General features: G+C 35.7%; 1 protein-coding gene across 2 annotated transcripts in view; it reads right to left on the bottom strand.

The window, feature by feature from the left end:
- Positions 1-1070: 1070 nt before the first annotated feature.
- LOC121321914 (serine/threonine-protein kinase 32C-like) overlaps positions 1071-14691 on the bottom strand; it is a 53058-nt gene continuing 39437 nt past the window's right edge. Inside the window, exons 4-12 of one of the 2 annotated variants that reach the window (XM_041261303.1) lie at positions 12497-12670; positions 10818-10855; positions 8478-8567; positions 7229-7332; positions 7010-7126; positions 5736-5861; positions 5359-5490; positions 4823-4890; positions 1071-4452 (exon numbers count right to left, since the gene is read on the bottom strand). In XM_041261303.1, the coding sequence (XP_041117237.1) occupies positions 4320-4452; positions 4823-4890; positions 5359-5490; positions 5736-5861; positions 7010-7126; positions 7229-7332; positions 8478-8567; positions 10818-10855; positions 12497-12670 (982 nt within the window). In that variant the 3' untranslated portion in view covers positions 1071-4319. The remainder of the gene's footprint in view (positions 4453-4822; positions 4891-5358; positions 5491-5735; positions 5862-7009; positions 7127-7228; positions 7333-8477; positions 8568-10817; positions 10856-12496; positions 12671-14691) is intronic. The other variant, XM_041261304.1, reaches the window with a different exon arrangement.

Raw genomic sequence — 14691 nt, 5'->3', positions numbered from 1 at the left:
GTCTAATGTGCTTTACAGCACAAACAGGAGCCATGGAATCTGCTTGTACTATGCAGCTCAGAAAATCGGCTGGTAGGATTTGTGATGTCCATAGCAATTGAGCACTCAAAGGTGCTGAACTTAAAAAGAAAAAGACTTCCAAATTAAATATTTCTATTTTAGTTTCTTTCATGTTGGCACTGACAATGTTATTGTCATGTTATTGTGGGCTGAACTGTAGTACAGTATGTATTGTTTTACTGGGAAGGGTAAATTGCAAAGGGTAGATAAAAGTAAAGACAATTTGTTTCATGAAAACCGAAAAAGGTGATGTGCATAACGTGTGTAACTGTGTTCTTTGTGTCACGTTGTAGTTTTAAAAATGTAACAAAATAAAATAATTATTTGAATAATGTAAATATATTTTTGAGCCTGCATTATGTAATAACAGATAAATTAACTACGACCACATCTATGCACAGTAAAACTGATGACATAATTTGCTGTCTTTTATAACTTATGTATCAAGCGAGAGCCTGGCAAAGACGCAGTGGAGTAATCGCTTTGTTTGAACTCATTACTGCATATTGTATAAGAACTCTTACTTTCAGGCAAGAATATAGATAGGAGGGTGCAAGTACTTTATAGGAACAGCTGTATATAATGGATGCTCTGATGGTATCGTAACAAAAATAGTAATAATTTTGCTCACAAAGGCATTGCAAAAGCACTGACAGGGAACACTGTGATTTCCCAATGCCTGTTCTTTACTAGCAGAAATAAAACAAAACTGGTTTTAATGAGGCCCTTTGAACAATCTTGACATGAACTTGTAATTGTATTGTTCATTCAGATATCCCTTGTTAACTATATTCAATATCTCATAATACATGCATAGCTCTTTTATGAATGGATTAATACACTAGCGTCACCAGTTTCTTTGTGTTGCTCAGTTCTTTTAGTTTTACCTCCGATGAGCTTTTAAATTTATTCTATCCACATTTTTCTTTTCCATTTTCCAGTCCCTTTGTTTAACTGAAACTGAAGTTGTCTGTTGCAGTTTATACAAGAAAATACCACACCACAATAAACATGTTACAAGAGCTAGTTTATTTTCTCATTACAGCAAGGATATCAATGTGTGTGTGTGTGTGTGTGTGTGTGTGTGTGTGTGTGTGTGTGTGTGTGTGTGTGTGTGTGTGTGTGTGTGTGTGTGTGTGTGTGTGTGTGTCTATATATAAACTGTATCTATGGTGTGTTTCAGTATTAAAAATCTCACATTCATTGCTACATAAATACATTGTTTTCAAAAATTGTTTACATTGCAAGTACCAACCCCTGTCATGCACTAAAAGTACAAACAGTAAATATACTTACATAATTACATTGAAGTACATACATTCCTTGCATTGCTAAATTGTCAGCATATCATCATTGTCTTATAGTTATTTAATCTCAGTTAAGAGGTACTTTTATTCCAATAGTGTTGGTTTGAAATAGACTAATACAAGATGCCAAAATGAACTGTAAATATCTAAATACCATGCCACTTACTCAACACTACATTGGGAAGATTGTAAATAAGTTGTAAGCAATGTGTTTAAAAACCTAGTTGACCTCTGATGGACAGAGAATTAAATGTGTAGGCTTTTCTATAATTATGCAAGATAATGTATTAAAGTCTGTGCTCATATGCGCACAATGTAGTTGTCTATGCCATGCCAAAATGCCAGTTCAAAGTTTCCCAACTACAAGGAAATGTACTGTTCTCTGGTGAATGTTGCATGCAATATAGGATTTGTCTAGTAACGGATTGCAGGTAAAATACTGTAAAAGGGACATTATTTGTGCAGCTAAACTGTATTTTACTGAATTATACAGTCTGTCAACTCTTTTTCATATAAGTCTTTTCCTGATCACGGCATCGTTTTGTATGAACCACAACTATTTTCTTACAAAGACTACATTTTGTAGTGTAAGTTAACTTCTTATATTCTCCATGACCCCTTTTCAAGGTTCTCACAATACATGCAGGTTTGCACAAACGCAAATGTATATATATTGCAGAAATAATCATTGGCTATGCTGCCCACAAGACAGACACATACTTGATTTTCCATAGAAATGATTATGTAAATGGTATAAAAGCTTTGGCGTTTGTTGCCTGCAAGTTGTGCCTGCACACTTGAAAAAGTTTGAAAACAACATTGTATGAAAATTTGGCTTCATACATCTTTATTTGCTGAGCCTATATAAGAATGTTTTCCACATAAAACTGTGGAGGAAAAATGATGCTCTTAATATTTACATATAATGTGGTTAGGATTGAAATTTAAGGTGCGTGATGCCGAGTGATCCTGAAAATCCAGAAATAATCAGCTCACACCTCCTTAAACACTTTTTGCAACTTATCCAAAATCAGGACTGATTATTTCTAAGTTGCACTATCCATTTCTTAGCAAAGTTATGTTATATTTGAATATAAACCCTTTGTATTTCAAAGGGAGAGGTCTATCTGAGATCAACAATACTAAACAAGACCATTACCTACAACACCATCTACCTGATTGCTGGCAAAAAGCCAATTCCATCTTTTCTATAACAAGATTACAAAGCAGATTGTTGATTTATTTAAGCAATACATTAACTATGGTATTACATACAAAGTTATATATAACCCAAGTGAGCTCTTGAAGAGCAGTGCAATATAATATTAACTAAACACACCATGGTAACTCTGACAGATTTTGGTAACAAGCAAACTTGTTTAGTTAACTTAAACTACTGTTGCTGTAATAATATAATATCTAGAAATGATAGAATATTCAATTACTGTCATCTGAGATCTGACAGCAGTAGAAACGTTTCTACCCAAAAAAACAACCAGTTAAATAAGCCATCGCCAAGTTCTAAAAACAAGAAGCTTTATATTGTAAATATGTGTGACATGATAAAGGTAAGATCAATATCAAGTTTAGAGATCTCCAAATAGCTTTAGATCCAGATGTTATTAATAATTAATAGTCATTCTTTGATCCCAGAGAAAGGTCAGACCTTCTTTACTCAAGCATACTCTTCATGTAGATCATCCATATACTGTTGACTGCAACCAGCTACTCGTGTGCGTTATGAAGACACCTCTGTATAGATTTTATTTTCTTTTTTACCCCTACCAATGAACCATAAAATGTAGATCTCATTGGATGACAGCATCACACTCCATGGCTCACTCTAGTGGCCAAAGTAAGTCAAATAAAAGCTTATTCGCCTTTCCACCCTACCAAAAACGTTTTCACAGGCAGTATTTTATAGACCTATGTCTTTTCTATGGGATCAAAGAATTAAGACATTGCTATTGATAAGGGATTTTAGAAAGTGCCTGCATATAATAATGTGCAACAGTAATAGAATTTACTTTATACAAAAAGCAAACCAAACACCACTTTTCAAAATATCAATGTTGCACAGTATTTCCTTAAAAGGTCCTTGTCACAGAACTTTAAGGACTTTTTTTTTTTTTTTTTTTTTGAAGAGTGCTTCTAATAGATTAAAGAGTTGCTTTGAAAAATGATCTAAAACAGCTGAAACAACTTTCATGAATGGCAGGCTTGATTAATATTAATGCAAAACATTTTAAAAACAGTCATTAATGATACATTCCTTCAAACTGTCCTTAAAGTTTCGGCAATAGGACCCAATAATTTAAAAGGGGTATTTTTTTTTTTTTTTTATTATTATTATTTTTTAAATAAAAATACTGTATTGAACTTATTTTATATAATATGCTACAAGTTCATCAAGATAATTTTTTTTCAACAGTCATCCGAGATGGGCACATAAATGGCACTGATTTGTAAATGTCCTGACTGTAAATCACAGCGAACTCGCGTAGAGGGGACCATGCACACACATTATGGATTACTGACACACAAGAGCAACACGCCAGTGGCTTCTATGCTGGCATGTGCAATTCCCCTGCCAATGTTCTGACCCATACTGAACTAAACAGGTGGGTAATAATTACTGAACACAGAGAGGTTTTCTACAGTGTCTCTCTTGAACCCTGGAGCTCTTATTAACATGTTTCAGGTTGGCCATGCCCTGTGTGTCTTGGCAAGCCCGCTTCACCACCATGCTCAATGCTACATAGAGAGCTGTTGCTCTTTTGACCTCACAAACATAATTGTTCAAAGACTATTTTTTTTGTTGTTGCTACAAAGTTAGATTTAAAGGCAGTCATGGCTAATTCCAATAACAGCTGCAAAAAGAAAGGCTGAGAATTGTATCGGCAAGGACATTATTCTAGAGTGCAGCCTGGGTAAAGGGAGGTGACTCTGGCTCTAGCTTGTGGATGAACACACAGAGCTGCACATGTTCAGAGTGGAGCTCTCAGCCTCCCTGTCATCTGCAGCAGCTCCCTCAGCTTCCGGCTGGCATTCCGACTGACTCAGCTCTTCCTGTCCCCTTTTCAACCTGTTTTGGGGGAATTGCAAAGAGAAAGACCATAGAATTGACTTTTGTTAGGAGCACAGCCATTTATTTTGTCCGAGAATGCAGGCATGCAGAAATTGCAGTACAATGCAGTACCAGTTTACTATTGCATTAGGACGAATGCTGTGGTCTGGCAAATTGTTAACTTTACATTTATTTGAGAAATACATTGGTAAATAAATGGTACCCTAATTATATTTTTCACTGTAAGGGGTATTGAACAGGTTGTGTGCTGGATGTGTTTTCAATGTAAGATTCAGTAGGTCTTGTCTAATTTTTTATGTTTTATTTTGTCACACTATAGTCTGGTGATCTGACATCTGCAGACATTTATTTACTTGTCAATACTTACTTTTCTCTATTGAAGATCATAAATTCTTGTTGAACAACCTCTAGACACTCCTGAAGATAGTCATTTTCCTTTAAAAAAAAAGGACAAGGATTTAATAATGTGTCTGTCTTACTGCAAGTGCTTTAAGTCAGCTGCACAATTTATTTGTTTATTACTTTAAATGTTTTATACACTCCTCCAAAAACCTCTCGTAGCTATATTAGTGTATAATGAAGTTCTCATTTTAAAATCGTGAGGAAATGTTTCAGTAGGTGGTGCTGATAAACTCATTCTTAGCTGCAATGCTCCACTTTCTATAAACATGCAGGCATTTATAACCTATTTAGACCACCTACCTAAATAATGTGCAATCAACACATATTAAAAACAAGCACGTTATTCAGAATTAAAGCCAATGGATATTTTACAAGAAACAAATTCATAACTTAGACTATCTTCTTTAAAAATTAAAAATGTGTAAAGTTAAAAATGTGATTTCTGCGTGAAGCATTGTTGAGTGTTTCATGTAGTTCTGATATAAGCCACGTCTGACTCACTGACTGGGAGCTGTCCTTGCTGTTGTCCCTTGACTTGTTCTTCGCTAGCCTCTTCTTCTTCTTATGAAGGGGTCTGGACTCCAGGATCATCTCTTCAAGTTCGAAGGTAGGATCACAATGAAGCCGGCCTTTCTGTGAAAACAGCAGAGCAAAACTGAACAAAGGGCTTTTGAAGAGCGAAAGCTAAAACCCCATCCCTAGCTATTTGATCTTAACCTAACAACACTTTAACATATACAGTATTTGGGTTTCTGCTGTGGATATTGTGAAGACATGCAAAGGGTTGACTAAAAGGAGCAATAAAGGCCTTTATTTCTCAATCCCTATACTTGTTGGAGCCAGGGTAGTGTATGTATCTGCATTGTTTACATTCTTACATTTGGTACAAAGCCAGCTTCCTCCTTCTTTTCATACACAGCATTCCAGTTCACGTCTGACAGGAGCGGAGAGCTCTGCATATCCGTGAGGCAGGAGAAGCGGTGCTCAGGGTTCACAGTAAGTAACTGAAAAACACAAAGGCAGAAGCTTCTTAATTAATATTTCATTTCTCATGCATTTCTAATACAAAAGCAGCCATGGAATGAAAGTACAGTGTAATTCGATTTATGAGGGCTTTTTCATTATACACTTGACATGAGGTGTGTCTTGTTTTGACTGTTGGCTAGGGACACATGTATTTGTATTGTTCCAGTCCCACTATACAGTGATGTATAGTATTTTAAATATCAAGGAGTATAAATACTGATAGTGGTGAACTGATTCACAATATACATACACAATGATTACGAACATACTACTGGTGTATACATGTGTTAATATATTTTCATTATAGTATTTATTGTATTCAAGGGCACAACTTATAAAAGCCATAGCATCTTCCCCATAATGTACCTGTGTGTCTACTTTAATTCTAATTACAAACACACACACACAATTGCTTTGTTGCTCAACTAGACTTTAGGATGTCTGGAATTATTAAACCATGAGAGGGCGCTAGTCAGCCAGTTTTATAATTCCACTTGGCGATGAGGTAAGGACACAGAATGGGATTAATCTTGGGTGACAAACAATGGATACAAATACAAATGTTAATAGAATCAATGAAACAAATACATACCGAACTGTAGGTAATGTGTGGCACTTAGATTTAGTCTCTCCCTTTTTTTTTTATTTTTTTTTTTTATAACTTTTTAGTAACAGTGCAATGATAATGACAACTACATTTGTTGAATTCTGAACAGCCAGCGTTCTGAAGTAATGCAGGTAACAGCACTCTATTTGTGAGTGAACATTGGAGGCTACAAAACATGTAATATTGTTGTGCTGAGATATACTAGATCATAACAGAATAAACAGAAGAAGGGCAGAAACAAACAACACACCACTGTGATCAATGGAAGTGCAATTGTGTATCCTCTTCCTTTTTTATGATGAATGAAATATTTAAAATTGCCTGCTTGGTAGGCCATGTTATTTGACCATGTGCCTGTGCAAAAAAAAAAGCAAAAAAAACCCAGATGAAACAGTGATCTTTTGACTCTCTTGCCTCAGTGTCAATCATTGCCTCAAAGTCTCTTAAATGTGCCAAGTAAACCCACAAGCTTTAATGATACTAGTAGTATTATTACTACTAGTAAATGACAATAATTACCTTCCTCAGCAGTGCCACCATGTCTTTAGACCAAACGGATGCATATTGCACACTCACTGTGCTGAATAACTGCAGCAGAGACTCCACTGTGCTATTGGAATGGATATCATATGGTCTCTGGGAGGGAGAGATTATACAAACAAGTCAATAGTTTTAGACAGTTCTGCCTGCCACTCCTGGTATCAAAGTGCATCTACTTTCAGCTGTGAGATACATTACCCATCCCCGAAGAACTTCATAAGCGGTGACTCCAAGAGACCACCAGTCCACTTGGAAAGCATATCCAGTGCCCCCATTCACAAAGGAGTGGAATATTTCAGGTGCTTAAAAAACATTTACAAAGCCTTTTAATCCGACAAGTCATTAGAACTATTTTCTTTTTTCTTCCAAGAGGAAAACATATCTATTAAAAATGTAAGCATATATAAGAGCCCAGTAATGAAATCCCCCCCCCCCCACACACACATAGTGTACATTTTGGCAGTGTAGAAAATGCTAAGGGCCAATATGAATTACTCATCCATTAATCAAAGGTAGCAGCTATTCTGGTTTTGGGTGTGTTGGCTGGGAAAGTGGAATAGAAAGGTTCTCAAGCCACTTGAGAAAATCCCAAACAGGATGTCTTATTCAGCCTAACTTTTATTTTTCAAGGCAGCACTGCTGCCAGATGCATACATGTGAGATTGGTGTTTTTATAAACAAACACAGAGATATACAATAAATAGCAACAGTTCTTTTTAGAATAACTTGATTTTAACAAATCATCTCATAAAAGTACATATGCTAAGTATAGATTTAAAGCACCCAGTCTCCTAAGAACAGTAAACTATAAAAACAGACAGAAGGGAAATTATCATCAGTTTCCAGCTATATGAATATGTAAACAAGATTATACTTCTGGTAAGTCTAACTGAAAGGTTTTTATTCAGAGAAAAAAAGCAAAAAGTGCCCCCCCCCCACACACACCTTTATAAGGCTGCTCTTAATACCATGGAGCGAGTTAAAAGACAGCATAGCTGTGGCTCCCATTTTCCCCACAATGCCATTCCACAAACCTTTTCATTAAACACAAACAGCACAGTCTTGTGACGATGGCTCCTGACTATAAAGAGGGAGCACTGGAGTTAATTTCCTCAGGTTTCAATAGTGCTTTTAGCTTAGGGTAGTGCCAAGTAGGTTACTAAGGATTACAGGTTTCACATTTATATCTAAAACACCCTGAAACACAAACTGACAAGCAATCCAAGGTTATAAAAAAGCCACAAGAGTAAAAAATTCCTGTAACTTGCTGGAGAGCAGACAGGTGCTGCAAGGAATAAATACCACTTGAGTTATTTTGTTGAGGCATATGCTGTCAGGCAGAAAGGAAAAAGCTAGATAATGGTTTGCAACCAAAGATCTGCAGATAAAACCAATTAATTTAGATGTCTATAAAAAGGCAGGCTAATTAACTGGATTTGTGTCTTACCCATATATGGTTTCGTTCCAGCTAAAGCAGTTGCTCTTTCACCATCTTTTATTATTGTTGCTATGTTGAAGTCAGTGAGGTGTGCATGGCCTAAAAAAAGAAAAGCCTTTTGTATTATGTGAAACCACAACCATTTTAAAAATATATCTATATACAATTGTAGTCAAAAGTTTACATACTCCAATGGAAATGTATAATTTCTAGAAGTTTTGCGAAAACAAATAATTATAGGAAAAATCTTTTGTAACAAAAGTTTTGCTTTTATGGATGAGGGAAAAAAAGTTACAAGAAGTAGATATCTTCAGTTACTTATTTCAGCAATTATTTTGCAAAACTTCAAAAATGCTGATTCAAAACTATTCATACCCTGACAAGGAGAATTAAATTAACAGCTAGCCGAGGCACCATTATCAATAATAACCTCTTTTAAATGATTAGGGTATTTTGCAATGAGCTTTTGGCATTTTTGGCATTCTTCAACACGAATTTGTTCCAGTTCATTCAGATTTCGAGGACTTCTCTTGTGCACAGCCTTCTCAAACCAAAGATTCTCAATCAGATTTAGAGCGGTACTTAGGACCTTCATTTTGTTCTTCTTTAACCATTCTGAATGAGATTTTGATGTGTGCTTTGGATCGTTGTTGTGTTGGAACGTCCAGTTGCGCTTTAAACCAAGTTTTGTAGCGGCGGGTTTCAGATGATTTGCCAATATCTTTTGTTATGCTGTGGAATCCATTTTACCATGATGGAACAAAATTTCTGTGCCATTAGAAGGATTGAAGGCCCCATAGAAAGATATTACCACCTCCATGCTTGACAGTTGGTATGCCTCACCAGACTTTCTCCAAAAGTAATGACTATCAGCGTGACCAGATAGCTCGATTGTTGTTTCATCACTCCACAAAACCTTTGACCAGAATTCACATCCATCATTCAAATGCCGTTCTGCAAACTTTAAGTGACTGTCCTTGTGACATTTTACTACGAGTTGCTTTTTCTAGAAATTATACATTTCCATTGGGATATGTAAACTTTTGACTACAACTGTGTGTGTGTGTATATATATATATATATGTGTGTGTGTGTGTGTGTGTGTGTGTGTGTGTGTCAATGAAATTATGGAATACTCATTTTAGTAGATTTATTTTTATTTTTTATGTTTTTTAGGTTTTGTATTCTTCTGCTAGAGGAATCAAGTTCCTGAAATGTAAGTCTTTTGTTTTCTTTCAGTGAGTAAAAATATTACTTCACTGCATCTGGTCATGAGGTATCAAGGCATGTTATTTTTGCCATTGTTATGTGATTAAAATGACAAACATGTTTCACAATGCTATCTAGCATTTAGTTTTTCTCAATCTATGCACTGTACAATGATGGGGCACATTTTGCATAGACAGCATTGCTTTTATTTACAGGACAAACAGATGTTTGCAAATAATTTATTGAATCATACCATATTAATTTTACAATTTAATTTCTACTGTACCTTGAAGAGTATGTTAGTTTATTGAGTGTTTTCTGTCTGGCTTCATCACTCAGCTCTCAAAAGGCATCAGTTTCTTTTTACTAAGCAAACAACTCTTCAATACTATGCTGTTTGGCGAGGCAGTGTGTACACACAGCTGTGGGGTATATTGCTCCACAGCAGCTATCAACACACTAGAGGTCTTAGAAATCTAGAACAAAATGTACTCCTGTCTCCTGACATCATACATACACTTTCCAACTCAAAATTTGTTAAAGCCATATCACCTTCATTTAGTAAAGACTAATATGATTGTGAAGTCCTAGAAAATATAACTCCTCTCTGTTCAAAAGGAATAAGACCTTTAACAGTATTTTTTCTCTTTTTGTCAATGCCATGCACTGTAAACAGTATAATTGGGGCTTAGTGTAGATTTGGATCCCTTATAATATATTAGAACATATGTATTTTTTTGACAAACTGTTTCGACAACTGAGAAAAGCAATGATTGCTTAAAGGCAGGTTGTAATATGGGCCATGTCAGCTGGTTACACTATTGCTAGGAGCAAGTACTGTTGAAATTTGCTGCAAGTCACACATCAGCCATTACACTGAATCTGTCAATTATAGGGAAACATTGATAGAGAAAAGTAAAGGTAGCTGGATATTTTCTCTACTCAATGACGCCCAGTGTGTCACCTTGGACCGTTTATTTCTGGCTCACAAGTTTACAGACCTGAGCTGATTCTTTCAAAATGACCTTGATTGCCTAAAACATTTTGGGAAAGAAACGCGGAGTGTGAGAATAAGACAGCAAGGACTCGTTTGTGAAAATAAAGTAAGATATACAAATACGATATAGAGTACAGTCTCACCTTGTTCATCCAGAAGGATATTGTCAGGTTTGAGATCCCTAAAGAGAAAACACAAGAACCAAATATAATTAAAAGAAAACAGCTTTGAGTTATGAACAGTCGGTTTGAGGACCTAATTGAGTTCCTGATTAGAAACAGAAGGAAGTGAAGTAGAGAGGCTATTATAATGCAGCGTTCCACTTGGGCTTTTTATAATACATACTGTAATATTTGTCATAAACATGTCAAGAATTTTATCAAGCAATAACGCAAGTAATTGGTGTCTTATTTCAAAGGGAAAGTACAGAAAGGCTAAATGCTACTTTATGTTAGACAGTATTCACTAGGATTAATTGTCCTTTGGGAAATATCTCACAAATGACACCTGGATTAAAAAATATATATATATATATTATATATATATATATATATATATATATATATATATATATATATATATATATATATATATAAATCAAGATAAAAAAGCAGTGTTTTTGAAAGTGTATGCAGTACATGCCAATCTCTGTTAATGTAAATCTCTGTCTCTGGTCTCGACTAGACTTTTTAGCATCAAAATGTTTTTTGTTTTTTTTTCACATTTCAGAAAAATGCAATAATTCATTCTGTTCAAGCAAATAAGCACCATAGAATTATTTATAAAACAGGAATAATTATATTATTTGTTATAAGTGGAATTTATAAGAAGTAAGGTTGACGTATGTATTCAGAATGCTTAGTTCTGCATTACGTTTCCTCACAGGCTGTATGACAGAGTGTTGCTAGGTTACACTTTACTAAGTTGGTGCAACCAAATCATTGCATGCTACCTGCCTGTTCACGACCGTAATAACCAGAATGGAAAACACTGACCTGGAGGCTTCCTGCTGATCTTCTAGGATATTGGATTATTGCAATAGAGGGCATGTACTGATGTAACAAACAAAGATAAAAGGAAGGACTACACACTACATACACTGGGTGTTTATTATATTTTCATCTCTTTTAATAAATAATGAAAATCTATAGGGAACCAAGAAGTACTGAAACAAATAGTCTAACAGATTCAAATGTGGTAAGCTTTGCAGCAATTAGGGCTGGTTAATTGATATAGAACACATGTAATTCACACTGATGACTCCTGCATGACTATGTTCTTTTCTTCTTGCAGAGGTATTGAGGTCGATTGCAATGGTCAACTAAAACAGTGGCAATGCACAAGCCTGATCTTTTTCTTCTTTACTGTATGTTTGTAGTAATCGTAATAAATGGGGTGAATAAATCAGTCAGGATGAAATATCAGAAGGATGCAGGGATCATGGACATGAGCCATTGTCCTCTCAGCAGGAAGTTAAAAAAAGCTTCACGCAGGGCTCAACAAAGCAAGTATGCTGCAGAACCATTGTTACTGAAGACACATACAAAAAACATTCAGTACTGATGGTACAGAACATACTTTAGATAACCTATTTACCTCATCTCTGCTGTATTATTTGTTAAAATCTAACTCTAGTTTACTCAATGCCAAAACCTCAAAAGGTATAGACTACAGAATTGTGTCTTTGCCACACTTGTCCATCAACCAGCTGTTTCACGTAATGTATGATGTAAAAGAGAGAGGACTGGCATGCCTAAGGTAGCCAGTACTGTAAAACCATGGCTAGCTAATCTTGGATAAATAATAAACACCATTATACTACCTGTGGATTATGTGCTGACTCTGTAAATAGTCTAAAGCCAGGGTCATTTCACAGATGTACAGCTTGACTGCTTCTTCTGTAAACTGGATGTTCTGCTGTAAATGATAGCGCAGGTCACCGCCTAAGAGCAAATCAACAACTATGAACATGTCTTCTTCATCCTGGAATGAGTACCTACAAGGAGATAAGAAATATGTCAATGACTACATTACTGGAAATACTCACCCCAGACCTACACTCACAACATTACAACCCTCAATTTTGCCCCAAGCACAGATTCAATCTATATGTAGAACTGAATCGTGGAAATCTCCCAGCAGTTTTTCATCTGCATTGATACAAAGAGAGGGGGGGGATTAAAGTATGTATCCTCCATCCTGCTCACTGTGTAAAACAGATGTCATAATCATGGAGTGGTGACTGTTTTCTGGGTTTGAAATGCTTCAGATGTGACAGTCGTGTAAAACCAATCACGATGAAATACAAATTAGAACCATCACAGGGTAGACTTAGCTGGAAGCCAAGTTTGAATGTCTTTAATAACACGGTCCGAGGTCCTGCGTATGAAAGAAAATACTGTAGTTCTATTTACAACTCAATTTGTATCACACCAAAAAACTGGTTTGTGGAGTTTGTAGATACAAAGCATTCTTTTCTTTCATTATGTGGTCCCATTTCTAGAGGGAGTGTGCTCTGGTTCCAGAACCCTCATGGTTACTATGTTGTTTTCTATACAGGCACTGGTACTCACTGGCAACATCATTATTATTTGCACTCGTGTTGCTATACATTAGTCTTATACCATTACTGTAACTCAATACAAGCTACTGTATGTTGACTACCCAACATAAAACCTACCAAAGGGTGTAATGATTAGAAAATATTATTAGCTATACTGAAGATTCAGTATCTATCAGCAGGTCACAGAACATGGACAATTATTTAGGGTCCAAACACAAATACAGTAGAAAGATTCTGTGTGAAACCTTGCATACAGTAAATAAAACCTACAGATCCTCCCACTCACTGTAGTGGGTGGTGGTCTGCCTGTCAATGGAAGGAAATAGCTTCTAATTAGTTAGAGAAAAGAGCTGAAAGGGCCCGTTTACTCTCATAAATTCTGCAAGAGAGGAGACGCATTCTGACAGACATGCTGGCATATCGCTCAGCATGTGAAAGCTGTAGAGAAATAGACAGGAAGATTACACGTGAAAGCACTTACCATGCTTTATACGCAAATATTAGTCATGAAAAGGGGCACATAGACAGCCCTATAGATTGAAGCTAACCTAATAGCAGAGCACTGTTCCAGGCTAATGACCTAGAAAAGTGACCACCTATGGGAGTAAAAAGGTAGCAGGCAGACTTTGTACAGTATGCTTTCTGGGGCACTTTTACTGATTCTATAATAGTGATACAATAGCAGAGTTGCCACTAGCTAAATTGTATGCATTCCTCTGAAAATTATACAATAAAAATATTAGATGATAAAACTGGACTTGAAGTTCTTCAAAGCATTAACTCTAGTCAAAAGATTTTTTTTTTTTTTTTTTTCATAAACATGATTGGAATAAGCTGTTGATGGCAATCGTATATTATTTGGAGTGACAAAGATGTGGACCTAATTATCTACAGGAAGGCTATAATCTGATTTGGTTAAAGTTATATTCTGCCACCCACTGTTAAAGCAGGATGAGGTTAACATCGGTTAATGTCTACAGCTACGTTGTAATCCTTTAAATGGTCTGGCTTGGTTGAAAACTAGATGCTCCAGGGGCTTTTTAACTATATGAGTTACAGTAGTAAAGCTAATTTTCACATTATCTATTGTTATTATGGCTATTACTTTGCTGGCACTGGTCATTAAACTATTTATTGTCATTCAAAGCCATTGTATTTTTTAAACACAACTGTGGGTACTGTACATACAGTGATCTGAAAGGTATTCTGTCATATTGCCAGGAGCAGACCTGTGTTGACAATATCGAATATAAAATACTGGTATCAGTATGCCTTCTATTATATGTAATTCATGGATTGATTCATTATATTTCATCTTTTTTTTAACCTTATCAATAGCCTTTTCTTAGTACTTTTCCCTGCTTCATTGCTTCATATTTGTACAATATTTTAAAATCGTCTCGGGAATTGGGCTGTTAGGTCATGTTAAAAGCTTCCATTAAGAGAAGGCTTTC

This window comes from Polyodon spathula, chromosome 10, assembly GCF_017654505.1.
Source record: "Polyodon spathula isolate WHYD16114869_AA chromosome 10, ASM1765450v1, whole genome shotgun sequence".
Classification (NCBI taxonomy): Eukaryota; Metazoa; Chordata; class Actinopteri; order Acipenseriformes; family Polyodontidae; genus Polyodon; species Polyodon spathula.
The sequence above is the reverse complement of the archived record's forward strand: the minus strand, read 5'-3'. Positions and strand labels throughout refer to the sequence as shown.